Genomic DNA, 14,043 nt, shown 5'->3' with positions numbered 1-14,043 from the left:
TAAGCTCAATCATATCCAAAATGGCTCACAAGCTCTAGGTTTTCCTCATCAACATTTCCATCCTCTCTCACACATTATACCCATTCAGTAGAAGTAAACAAGAAGACAGCAACTCCATTTTTCTCCCAGACAGCCTTACTCTTCTGCACTGTTAGTGGCCAAGACAAAGATTACAATTTAGTGGAAGCATCTTGCTTCGTGGGTGGTTTCACTGAGATAGAACAGTTTTCAACCCAACTGTGTGCCAAGAAGGTAAGGTTTTTCTGGGGGAAACGCCCTTTTCTACAGGACCGACTGTGATTGGCTATCTGACTATGTGCCTCTGGAGAGCAGTGCAGTCACTACAGGTGCACCTTGAGAGAGGCACTGGTGCCTGTGAGAGCTGTATGTCGAGACAACCAGGCTTGTGTATGATGGAGCAGGTCAGTGACCAAAAGGACAGCATCAATCAAGTTCACTCTCCTCCTAGTCCTTTTCCTACATGGGGGGCGGGACATTTGAAAGGTGACTGAATACATTAGAGCTAAGGACTTCTACTTACCACATGCTGGGATGTCACACAGGTCAGACTTAAAGGTCTCATCCAAGGTAAAGCACCAGGGAGCTTCCTTCTGGTTGCCAGGGTTGCGGCAGTAGGAGTGGCCTCCATTGAGCTCTGGAAATCGCAGGGCAGTGAAGCTGTGTGTGTGAGGGTACTGAGAATTCCACGGCTGGCACTGGCGCCCTGACTTGGTCACACTGACGGTTCCCCGGTAGTCTACACCTGTGCTATTGTAGCACTTGTGATCTGAAAAACATGAAAGAAAAACCCAGACTGCTAGTAAGAAATAGAAGGGACTTGTCTTCCCTAGCTAAGGACCATGCAGGTCTCCCTGCTGGTTTGAGCTGTTTTCCCATTTGCTGAGCTGGGACTCAGGGCCTGCCTTGTACTCACATTCCTGGGAGGATTTAAAGCTTATGCTTTAGGAATAATAATTAAAAACAAAACAAAACATGAGAGCCTCTGTGGTGTTTTTAATGGGGAGTACTAAGTAAGAAATGGGAGTGGGGAGCACCTGGGGAACAGGAGGAATTTCTCATGGTTCCCTAGGGAGTGGATCAAGGAAGATTCAAGGCAAACTTTTCCCTCCATTCCAACTGGTGGTCTTAGAACCTGTGTGATTAAAGACTGTAGGGGTAACTCATAGAAAGTCTATGAAGGGCAACATAGCCTGTGTTTCAAGTGGGAGCTGGGGCTATCTGCGCTGATGGAGTGGGATGCCTGTGAAAACGCAGGCTGTCTTACATGGTCCTTCAGGCTGGCCACAGGGTAAAATAAACGCTATCAAATAACTACAATAACGGCATTAAGTACCAAAGAAAACTAATCCTAGGTAAAAGGGAAACAGGAAGAGAGTCAGCCGACTATCTCGAGTGGTGCGAGAGCAGGGAACGGAACACACCTTCACATGTGTTTATCAAGTGTGGCACAGAACACACAACATAAAACTGAACATGAGCACACTAGGCACCTTCCCAAGATTGTATGGCTTTACTACTTTTTATAACACTCCTACCATCCCAGAGCGAGCTACATATCCATGAGACTGTCCGTCCCACCACCACAGTCTCAGAACCGCAAATCTGCTTCATATCTAATGGGGCTGCCCATTCAGGACGTTTCATATAACTGGGATCATGTAGTGATTTCTTATGCTTAGTATTATATCTGCAAGTTTCACCAAGTTGTGGCATATGTCTATATATCCTTCATTTTTATGGATAATATTTCAATATGAGTATTTGCCATCATTTGGTTTATGATAAACACTTATTTTAAGATACAGTCTCTAGTATCCCAGGCTGGTCCTGAACTCACAAACTCACAACGTAGGGAAGGATGGCTTTGAACTGATGATCCTAATGGCCCCATCTCTTGAGGGCAGGGATCACAGACACCATCACTCAGTTTATATAATGCTGGGGTGAACCCAGGGCTTTGTGTGCGCTCATCAAGCACTCTATCTAATCTACCGCAGAATGCTAAAGCATGGCATTCAACTCACTAGAAGGTTAGCGCTCAGCGAGCATGGTCGCTGCCCCAGTATGACTAGGTACTGTGTGCCAGTGTCAGAGCCACCACTTACTTTTGTTTATAGGGTCCGCCATGGGGATGCCAATCCGTATGCAGTTTGCAGCCTCCGGGCTGTCCGGCTGGGGAAGATCCTCACAGTTTGGCAACTTCAGCCTCATCAAAATCATGGGATTTGATCTGGCAAAAATGTACTCTGTCTGACACAGGACATTTTCCAGGACTTCACATTCGTCGCGACACAAGTCACGTGGCTTTGGGGCAGATGAGGTTTCGTCACAGTATGGGAAGGCGTAGTGGCACAGGGAGGGGATGGCGAACTGAGAGCACTTATCAGATAAATGGCTGGAGGTGCCAATCATGGTGAAGGCAGCTGAAAACCAAACAGAGCTATTAACTCCCAGGGGCAGGGGTTTATCTCTGCTGTGATCCAGTCAACAGATCCCAGGGAGAAACACACTGCGGGGAATCTGCTGGGCTGAAGCCCACAAGGCCAAGGGGAGGAGATTCGTTTCAGATGTCCAAGCAGTTCGCTTTCCCTGGCTTGAAAAAATCATTTTGACTACAAAGTTAGAAAAACAGGATTGAATTACATATGTACCATTTCCTAATAAAAAGAATTAATTGGGTTAAAGCACAATATATTTTTTTTTTTCTCTCTTTCTTTCTCTACAGGGCAGTAGAACTTTGTGTTTTGCCCTGTACTTTTTTTTTTTTTTTTAAGCATTATCATTAATTTTCTGAGGCTTTAGGACATCTGACAGCCCCAGGTCAGAGCTTGTTTCAGGACAGGCTTGAGCTGAGCGTAGCACCGTGTGGCCAGATGGCAAGAGTTCCTGGGTGACTTTGGACCGCTTGCTTCATTTCATCATGGTTTGCATCTTCGGAAAATGAGGCAAAGCCCTGGAATACCTCAATTCAACTGTTCCAGCATGCACCACAGGATCCCAGGGGTCTGTTTGCCTAACCTCACACTGTACCGGGCATCTATACAAAAGGGCACCATCCCTGTAGGCCACCCGGGAGGCTGTTTACACTGTTTCCCGAAGTGTGTTCCTTGGGGCGTTAAACCAACAGCATATTAATGTCTTCTGAGAAGGGCCGCAGAGGCCAGCATGTCTAGGAAGCATTGGGTTAAACAAAATGAAATGAGTTTTTAAAAAAAAACAAAATGGAACTATGATACTCTACAGCAAGCCGATGCCCACTGAACATATACAAGAGAGGGCTATTATACATTGTTTACCAAATATTTATATCAGAATACCATTTATTTAATGCGTCCCCTTATTTTAACATTTGTCCAAATGCTCTTGTGCTGGGTGGAAAGCCTGGTTGCTGCAGCTCGTCCCGTGTCCATTCCTGTTCTCCAGACCCCAAGGGCATCAGCAAAGGCAACTTCGCCATCCTGTTCTTGGTTCACCAGTTCCCCTCAGCTGCTTCTCTGTTCTGTCAAGTTGCTCAGAGAACAGAATTTCTGGCCTTTTCTGTCTTGTCTTTCTGTCATGGATTTGCCCCGCACTTTCTTAAAATCCTCAAGTTTAAGATCCTGGCTGCCCATACCCTTCAGAGGAACCCGTGGGATACCACTACACTAAGAGACAATTTGCCATTCGTCTGAAGTTAAGATGTAACAGGGTGCCTGTGTCCGGTTATCTGCATTTGTTACATTTGTCAGCATTTTTGAGAATCTCATGGAGGTCCTTCTAACATGGACACTGTATCCTGAAAGGGTATGATGCTGCCGCGACCAGCATAACTAGGTGCCAAATGGTACATGATAGCCTTCACCGCTCGCCCTTGTGTATTAGGAAGTGCTTCACGGTGGTGTTCATGCGGGCAGCAGTTTCTGAAGTCTCTGTAACAACAGCTCTGGGATGGGTGTTATAGCCCAAGCTCACCCCTCCCCGGTCCACACCACACCGCTCCCGAAGGCAAGCTTAGCAAGGGCAGGGACGCACCTGGCTCACTCACACTCTCATATCCCCAAGTGTCCAGTCTGGTCTCGGCACACTGAAAGCACTCAGTCATATTTATTGAGTGTTTGCGTGAATGTGAGACTTCTCGAAGCTTCCTTTTCCTCCAAGACTAACCTCTAATAAATTATTTTAATGTAAATTCCAGAGCACAGAGATCACATCTCATGCCTCTTTATGGTCCCACTCCCAAACCCAAGCTTAGCCTAATTCTCTGTCAGGAAAGAAGCCCAGAAAAACTCCTGGTGAGGAAAATGGTTATGAAAGGCGTCAGTATCATTTCTTTGATGTTACCTACCTGTGATCTGGTTTTCTATTTCCCCCTGCATATGCAAAGACTCCATATACACAGTGCGGTTGCCAATAAATCGTGCACACGCAATGCCTCTGTATGGCTGGCAGAATCCATCTTCTTCATACTCGTCTCTAAAAACAAAGCGCAGTGAGTCTTACCACCGAGCCACCGACCCACACACACTATCCACTCTGCTGCACAATGCTATAAATGGCCACGAGGGGGCGGAGTTGGGCACCATATCATGAACACTGCACTTCAGACTCTGACAAAAGCATTCAGTTTTCAAACATCCTTTAAAACATCTGTTGGTCACATTGGTCAAGTTTCCTACACCCCCAGAAAATCATCCTGAAGTGCAAAATCATCCTTAAATATGGGAAAGAAGTTTTATTTTTGCAGCTGGTGGTGAGCTGGAAGATGATGTAGCTCTGAGAGGGAAGAGGAAGCAAGCTGCAAATCTGGGCACATGCTCTACAGTTTTTTTTTTTCTAAGTGCAGATTATTTCTGCTCCATTTGCTGCAAAAGCGTGGGCACATTAACCACAAGGTCTACACCAACTGACACGTCAATTAGGAGATCTACAGGGTAGGAAGCTGACACATCTGGGAGGAAGGGGCACAGTTGAGTCTCATGGCTCCTCTCTGGGTAAAATTTGTCCTGTCTGACTGGAAAAGAGGCCAGAGCAAGCCACAGGCCAAAGGACTTGAGGTTGACCACAAAATCCAAGGAACTCTCAGGAAAATATCAATAAAAATCTCATTTGATGACCCATAAAACTTTAAAAAAGAATAGCCATGAGATTTTTGCTGCTTTCAAATTACAACAATAAATAAGCAAGGGAAGTAGATTTTATCTTGAAGACAGGGGACACCAGATGATGATGAGAAGGGTACAAGTGATGGGAAAAGAGACCAGGATTCAAAATGGACACCTGGTCCCACAAAAGTCCTCAGTGAGCATGCCTGAGATGTGGATGGTAGAACCAGAAGATGGGATAACAATAGGTCCAGGCCACACTGAAGACTGCCTGCTACTTTTGTGAGTTCACCTAGACACCAATACTCCCCTGGCCAGTGTCAACATCCATCTCCAAGCAAATGCATTTTTTTTTTTTTTTTTTTTTTTTTGCTTCTAAGTTAGAAGACAGAGTACCAAAATACTCTGTGCTCTTTAGGCAGGCTGACCCAGACCTGTGCATCGTATGACCCTTTGCCTTTGAAACAGAGGCCATAACTGACTCTCTGCCCTATAGATATAAGCCGAGTGACCCCATCAAATTATATAAAAGCTTATTATTTGTTTGTGTTCATTTAGCAGTGTTGGAGATGGAGCTAGGGCCTCATACAAGCTCAGTAAGTTCTTACCACTGAGCTCGGGCCCCAGTCGCATTTATTTCATTTTTACAGCCAGTCTTACTATGTTATCTAGCTGTGTTGTGACTGGGAGCTACAGGTGTATGCTACCATGACTGGTTGCTATAGAAGCCCCTTGGGACTGCAGAGATGCTACATTATTGTCACTAACTATGGCTGTGGAGCAGAGCTATGGTGCTGGACTTCTCTGCCTACAGGTTTCATGCTCTTAGGAGCCTAGCAGGCTCAGGATAGCTGCCAAATGAGTGACAATCCATGGGCCAGGGCACTCATCATCTGCAGCCTCCTACACTAATTCTCCAAAGGAATCAATTTGAAGGTGAAGATGAGTAGACACATGACAAATGAGCACACCATCCATCGGACAGAGAGACTTGAGGCTCCAGGGCTGCTGCACAGTCCCTTTTGCACCCCACGTGTTTACCTTTATAAATCCTACAGTAATGGTGAAGCCTTTTTTTTTTTTTTTTTTGGCTTACATCTTACCTGGGTTGTAAAATTAACCCAACTTTTATTGGGTAACTAATACCATAAACCTATGGGGGAAAAGAAGGCTCTGGATGACCTCAGCTTGGTTTCTGGAAATCTAAGTGGAAAGACCAGAATCTGCTCCAGCCCACACCACCCCTGCTACCCAAGGCCTTACTGTCCTACCCCCCTGCACTCCCTACACTAGTGTAGCCTAGATGTTTAAAGCACCGTTGTGTGAGAACTGTTTTCCCTCCCTATGTTAAACTCCCAGGCTCCCATTTATATCTTCTGGGAGGACAAAATCTTGGAAATATCCCCAGATATAAATCCTTGACCCACTGGGAGTTCCTATAGTTTATGAGTGAGGCTTAGGCTAAACTTCTTACCACCTTTCTAGTTCAAGACTGCTAAAAAAGACCGAATATTTCTTTCTTTTTTTTTTTTTTTCCAAACTAAAGTGAGAAGCAACTCTTTGGCTGCTTATTTCCTATTGACGGCTCACAGTTGGATTAAAAAAAAAAAAAAAAAAAAGATTGCCCAGTCTTCTGTGATTTTGACCAGTCTCTCAGCAACTGAGATTTTTTAAAAATCCCAAACCAAACCAGCCAAGCGAATGTGCAAGGCATTTCATCCTTAGCTGTATGTAAGGCTCCCTGCAGGAACACATGGCTTAGTTGAAAAGGGCACTTGCTATCCATGGGGTGGACCATCTGAACACTGTCTACCCTTGGGAACTCCCTGTCCACACCAGGAAGGTGGAAGAAGAAAGCTGATGTAATAAAGTTGTACTCTTAACAGCAGGAATGTAGAGGCATGCATACCTATGTATACCATACACTCAATAACAACAAAAATACATTTTACAAAAAGCATCTCTTCAGGAAGCTTTGAAAAGATCAGTAGATAGGCCTGGAGAGATGGCTCAGCACTTCAGAGCACTGACTGCTCTTCCAGAGGGGTCAGGTTCAGTTCCCAGCACCCACACAGCAACTCACAACCCTCAGTAATTCTGGGATCTGACACTGTCACACAGACTTACACACAGGCAAAATGCCAATGCACATAAAGTAAAAATAAAATTTAAAAAGAAAAGAAAGAAAAGACCAGTGATTACCAGGACTTGAGTTCCACATCCTACCCATGAGGTCAGACTGTCTGGGCTGAGCCTCTAGACTCCTTTGTCCTCTGAGCATCACTGCCCAGCTCCTCCCCTCCTTTGTGGAGAGAACATTGCAGCTCACAGAAGTCAAGTGACTCGCTGGGGTGTGCAAAGGCAATATGTGCTGCATCCAGGTTGAGACTGCACTTTACTATGTTGTCAGGTCTGCACGAGTTCTGTGTCTTGTTACCACGGTGAACTAAATAAATTCACAAGTTAGAATTTATAGCGTTTAAAAATTTTTTTGGATGAGGCACTGCTGATTTCATATGCTTATAAAATGGGTGTCAAGCCATTTAATAGACAACAGGCTTAGGGATGATGTAGAGGTGTGAACGCTCCTATTTTGGAACAGCTACATACCTGTCCGAGTTGTGCACCTTCCCTGCACAATGTGAGTAGCAAGCGTGGGGCTGGCTGGTCTCCTAACAAGCAAGTCCCAGCCAGCCACCCCCTTCCTTTGCATTTATAGCTGCAGGCTACCTCCCAACATGCACTTCTCCTGGTCATGTCTCCTGCTCCCCACTTAAAAAAAGGATGCATCAAGGTGTCACAGTCAGGGTGATGTCATGGAGCCTTGTCATGATCCATCAAGAAGCAAAGGGTATTGGGGGAAGGGCACCAGGGACCCAGTGTTGCCCCCTGGGATGATGACTGGATGCTGGGCGATGGGTGTCCTGTGTCTCTTAAAGGTCCATCAGACACTGGGTCACCAGCTTTGGTCACCATCCCAGTTTCTGTGTAGACCCAGTAGAGCAAGAGTCTGCCCTTCTCCAGTGTGAAGGACATGACATTGCACAAAGGCACTGGGAAGTGTCTCTCCAGGATGCTCCAGGCAAAGGAAGGCAAGGCTCCTCTGCGGGATACAGTTAGTGCCATCCAGTGCTGGCCAGATTGCTGGCCTCCTTCCTGCTCTGCCAGTAACTCCTGAAGCCACAGTGGGCTTCTCTGTTCTGATAGTTCAGACACTGTGTGAGGCCAAGGATGCCCTCTATCATCTTTTCATTCTTCACATCATTTCCACCCAGTCAATCCTTAGACCTCTCCTGGAAACCTCAGGCGTCTCCCAGCTTCCCCTAGCAGCTTGATCAACCCATCCCTGTGACTTCTGATTTTATATTATAGCTATCTGTGCAGTGCTCACCCTGCCATGATCCAGCATCAGGACCACAGCAGACTGACCTAGACTACCCACCCTGGGAATTCTCTTCACACCGCAAATGATGAATTTATCATAAGACAGGGGCAAGCGCCAGGGTTGCTGGATGGGTTCTGAATGATAAATTTCACTCTGAAAGTTACCATTTGGGGGAAACATGACCAGTTAAAATGCACAGCTTTTGTCAGTGAGAAGAAAATGAATACAGAGGTATTTTGCTAACTGTAGAGTATAACCTAAGAGACTGACAACACATAAAGCCTTGTCCATGCCATTCCTAGCATCCAAAGGGCAGAAACATCCAGTGTTAATAAGCAGGTGAACAGACATACAAAATGTGGTAGATACATAGGAGAGAGAGTAATATTTAGCATATAAAGGAATGAATGAAGTCCTGCAACCTGCTATGTTGTAAAAGAGCCCATATCGTAGGCTTTCTAGAGACCATCTGGAATAGGCAACTTTACAGGCACAGGAAATAGATTGGTAGTTGCCAGGGGCTGAGGGACTGGGGAATCCTTACCTAGGAATGTAGAAATCACATGATATTGTATGAAATGGCTCACTTCAAAATGGTTAGTTTCATGTTACGCAAACTTCACTGAAAAAAATCTCATGTTTATCTGGGGAGCAAGGTAGAAGCTTGCCTGAGATCAGGCCATGCCAGGGCTTTCAAAAGTCAAGCCAGAGGAGACTTGTATGTGGACCCTCACAGCAGGGGAATCTGACAGAGACCCTGACAACTTGCAGGATGTCAGCAGGTGCCTTTGCTAGGAGTCTAAGGCCAGCACTTCAGCTGCCACCTCCCTCAGCCCACAGTAGGCCACTTCAGAGTTCCGCACAAGAATGACAAAGCCTGCACCCTTGAAGGAAACTATAGTGTTATTGGAGTCAGTGTCCTCAGTGGCACTCTCAGCTATCATCTCATCAAGAGGTGGGTGATTCTTCTCATGTGGGGAGTGAATGTTTTCTCTTTATCCCACTAAAAGTAACTCACAAATATTTTCTAGATGACTACCATGCCAAGGGCGCAGTGGACTCTTGTGACAGGCAGTCACTCAAGCACTCTGGTAGCTGCATAAACACAGCAGAAGGTCAGGGCTTGGGTAAGAACCAGCGTCTTCCTGGGACATGTAGTCAGATCACTTGAAAGTGACAATTAGGGCTGGAGAGATGGATCAGAGGTTAAGAGCACTGCCTGCTCTTCTAAAGGTCCTGAGTTCAATTCCCAGCAACCACATGATGGCCCACAACCATCTACAATGAAATCTGGTGCCCTCTTCTGGCCTGCAGGTGTTACATGTAGACAGAACACTGTATACATAATAAATAAATAAATTTTTTTTTTTAAGTGACAATTAGCTGCAAAGGGAAAAGATGGCCACGGAAAGGCAACTAACTCCACAGGGAAGAGGGAACCAAATAATAGGATTTTTAAATGATCAAATGATATGCATAGATATTTTTCCAAATGGCTAAAAGTACACAAGGAAAACAGCATCACTAATCAGAGAACTGCAAAGCCACAGTGAGATTGTACCTTCCTCCAGTTGGGAGGAATATGATCAACAAACCAGAACTCTGTTGAGAATGTGGAGAAAGGAAGACTCTCATACACTATGGATAGACACGTAAATTAGTGCATTTTGTACATAATAATAGGTCACTAAAAAGTAAAGATAAAAGTACCATAGGGATACAGAAATCCCAAAGGAAATGTGTATGTCAAGAAATATCTGCACTCCACATTTACTGTAACACTGCACAATAGCCAAGATACAAGTTGACTGATGAATGGATAGATTTATCTATCTATCTATCTATCTATCTATCTATCTATCTATCTATCTATCCCAACCAAGGTTGGCTGGTGAATGGATATATCTACCTTAATATCTATGTCTATCTATCTGTTTACCTACTATATCTATCATAGGTATATGTGTGTAATGCATATATAAAGGTTGACTGATGAAAGCATATATCTACCTATCTTTCTACTGTATCTATCTATCTATGTATCTATCTATCTCATCATATCATCATCTATCAATCAATATCTATATATCTATCTACTTCCAAGCTTGACTGATAAGTGGATATCTATCTACATATATGTGTGTATGCATGTATGTGTGTATGCATTTATGTATGTATGCATGAATAGCATTTGGAGATGAAAAATCATGAAATCATGTGAAGTGAAGGACATAAGATCACATAAGCCAGGCTTGTGGCATGCTCTTGATTTTGCATGAAAGGCAAATGAGCCTATAAGAATAAAGGGTAGAATTTTGGTCACCATAGGATAGGAGGTCAATCTGGGTGGAATAGAGAAAAGTTGATGATTGGGTACAGAATACAGCTAGATTAGAGGAATAAGATCTAGTGTCCTCTTGCACAGAGAGGTGGCTCCAGCTAAGTGACTTATTTTATAATTCAGCATAGCTAGAAGAAACGATTCTTGAACGTTCCCAACACAACACAGAAAAATGATAAATGAGACCCAGGGTCTGGTCTGATTGATCATTGTACACTGTATACATGTATTAAAACAATATGGAACACTCCATCGATACACATAATTATGTGTCAATTTAAACCCTTTTAGAGAGTGTGAAACATGATCCAACTAAGAATCCAAGTGAGGGGTGCCAAACCATGTCAGAGTAACCAGAAGGTCTCCAGAGCCATGCAGAGGCAAAGAAACCGTTACGATCAAATGTAGTTTCCAAAGTCACTGCCTGTCCCAAAATGTCTTCATTTCCCCAAGAGAACTTACGGTCTGACATGTGCTTGGCAAGCTGTCAGCCAGGAGAAGTGACATAATAGGTCTCATTGGCTTTAACAGCACACGCTAGGACACACAACTTTTGGTGAAGTGGCATCTGTCTGGACAGGTGTATACATCAGGGGTGGGAGGAGAAAGGATGGGAGGGAGAAAGAGAGAATGAGAGAGAGAGAAAGAGAAAAAGAGAGAGAGAGAGAGAGAGAGAGAGAGAGAGAGAGAGAGAGAGAGAGAGAGAGAGAGAGAGGAGCAAGCAGATGGGGACAGGGCAAGGGTCAGGAGCCTCAAGCAGGCTTTACCTGAAATAGCTGCAGGAAGGTGACAGATGAAATCTGTACCTCCAGTTTCTCTCACAAACTCTGCTTTTTAAAGACCAGTCTTAATGTGAGCATCAAAGAGAGGGACGTGTTAACACACCTGACCTCTAGTGAGCCAATCAAGGCACATCAGCCCTGATGGCTCACACAGGAGACCAGTGGCTATCAGCTGGACTCCGCAAGCCCTCACATTCCCCATGGGTCACTGGAACTCCACTGTGAGTACAAGAAGTTCTAAGGTGACTGCAGCAAGTGCTATGAATGGCTCCATCTCACATCATAGTTTTTTTTGTTTTTTGTTTTTTTTTTTTTTTTGGCTTTAAAAAATTAAACCAAATTTCAGGGTTTTTTCCCCTCCTCTTGGCTAGGAACCACTAAAACAAACAGAAGAATACTGTTCTGCCATAGTTTCCAGAATCACACGTCACAATGGCTGTGTCCAACCCCGCGGTGGGAAGGCACAGGCTGTGCTTTGGGGTGGGGCTGGGAACGTGAGGCCACAGTGTGCTTGGAAGGAGAGCAGAATTCCCCGAGCTTGTAGCTCACAAATGTAATCCGAAGGAAAATGAGGCATGTAATGTATTTAGTTCCTATTTAAGAACACGTGAAACCATAGGACCGCACTGGTGCAGTGTTAAAAGACAGGGAGATGCTAATGGGAGTGAGCGGGCTCTGCTTCTTCAGCTGACCGAGGCTTCTGTGGTCGGGCACCTTCTCAGACATTCTCCTGCTGTGAGGGTCTTCTTCACCTCTGAGGTCAGGCTGATACCTGGATGCCAGAGGTGACAGTTGGAACTCCTCCAAGCATAGGCCTCCCATGATCTATCAGAATCTATCTATCTATCTATCTATCTATCTATCTATCTATCTATCTATCTATCTATCTATCTATCACTTAAGCTTTTTTCTGTCACCAATAACAAACAACCAAACCGCCCTCTAAAGTCTTCCACTGAGGATAACGGGACTTCGGAATATTATGCAACTCACACAAGCCTGTCTGGGCAGATTTCCTACCGCAAATTTTACTAGGATTTGATTTTATTTCCCCTGCTTTTTCTTTTATGTCTTTGGCCATGGACTGAAATACTTGGTTTGTGGAAAGAGTGGTAAATGGAACTCAGGACTTCTTAGAATTTTAATGGCATTTTACTGCTCAGAAGTAAGGTGAAACTCACTCCCCAGTTTTATTTTCTATCTCAGCTTTGTCTCCCACGTCAGACAAAGCAATGAATAGATGGAGGCATTAGTTTGGGGTGTCTGAGGAGTAGAGAGACTCAGTATTCTATAGTTTCATTGTGGACCTATGTTTTCCTCTCAAATTCCCATGTGGTCTTTTTTTACATGGTCTTATTTTAAACTTTCTACTTCAAATGATATAACAAAGGGGCGGGGGGAGTCTGGAGTTTGTCCTGGCCACAAAGGGATAGCCATGGTAGAGATGGTGTCCACGATGATGAAGTCCACTTGAGAGAAAGAGAGGCCATGCCTCCCCCCAACCCCATGGGGCTGGACGGGTGTTTGCACCATGGGAAGACTGCACTGTCTCACTACCAAGCCGAACCACGATGCAGTGGGATGATACAGCTATGGAAGGAGACAGAGCCCTCGGGGCAGGCACACGCCCACTTACTACCTTGTGGAGACCCTCAGTTAGAATGTGAGCTTGTAGGGCTCTGGTTTAAACCTTACAGTTGGAAGAATAGAGGAAAAAGTAGCCACGTGGCTTCACCAAGCCCACATATGCTTAGACCAGAAAGACTGTTCATTCATAGCTCTTTTGGCTATGGGTCTCTCTGGACCTTGTGTCCTTAACCTGGGGAAAAAAACCCAAAAAATCCTGATCTGATACCTAAAGTTATAATTTGTACAAAGAATTTGTCTGTTGCAGGTGTGTATGAAGGACAGTGACTCTTCTGCTATGCACTAGCTTGCCTGCTCTGTGCCACCGTAGGAAGAAAGAAGCTGGCTTGGACGTCTGTACTGCACACATTCTGCTCATATTCTGATAGTTAATGATACTGATATTAATATTGTCAATTCGATAGGCTCTACCATCACCTGGGAGATGAAGCTCCCAGCAGATTTGTGAAGGAATTTCTAGGGTAGGTTAACTCATGGGAGACGATCTGCTCTAAATATGTGTGGAGCATTCTACGGCCTGGGATAAGGAAGAGAGAGCTGAGCGCCAGCATTCATTGCTCTCTGCTTTCTGACTGTGAACTTAGCCAAGCTGCCTTATGCTTCTGAGGCTATGACTTCCCTGCTAACAATAGACTTTACCCTCAAACTGTGAGCCAAAATAACCTTTTTTCCCTTTAAGCTGCTTTTGACAACTAGCAAAGTAACTAACATGGCTGACTATCTGGAGGCACTATCACTCCGGACATCTGCTACCTTGCCACTCCCTGGCATTGCATCAAAGACTGT

At 44.7% G+C, this 14,043-nt stretch overlaps 1 protein-coding gene across 1 annotated transcript in view; it reads right to left on the bottom strand.

Annotated features, from left to right (window-relative positions):
* Window positions 1–14,043, bottom strand: part of Ror1 (receptor tyrosine kinase like orphan receptor 1) — a 353,553-nt gene that overhangs the window by 26,705 nt on the left and 312,805 nt on the right. Inside the window, exons 5-7 of the mRNA XM_051164708.1 lie at window positions 4,346–4,473; window positions 2,127–2,444; window positions 542–787 (exon numbers count right to left, since the gene is read on the bottom strand). Coding sequence (XP_051020665.1) covers window positions 542–787; window positions 2,127–2,444; window positions 4,346–4,473 — 692 coding nt within the window. The remainder of the gene's footprint in view (window positions 1–541; window positions 788–2,126; window positions 2,445–4,345; window positions 4,474–14,043) is intronic.

Source organism: Acomys russatus, chromosome 2 (assembly GCF_903995435.1).
Source record: "Acomys russatus chromosome 2, mAcoRus1.1, whole genome shotgun sequence".
NCBI lineage: Eukaryota > Metazoa > Chordata > Mammalia > Rodentia > Muridae > Acomys > Acomys russatus.
The sequence above is the reverse complement of the archived record's forward strand: the minus strand, read 5'-3'. Positions and strand labels throughout refer to the sequence as shown.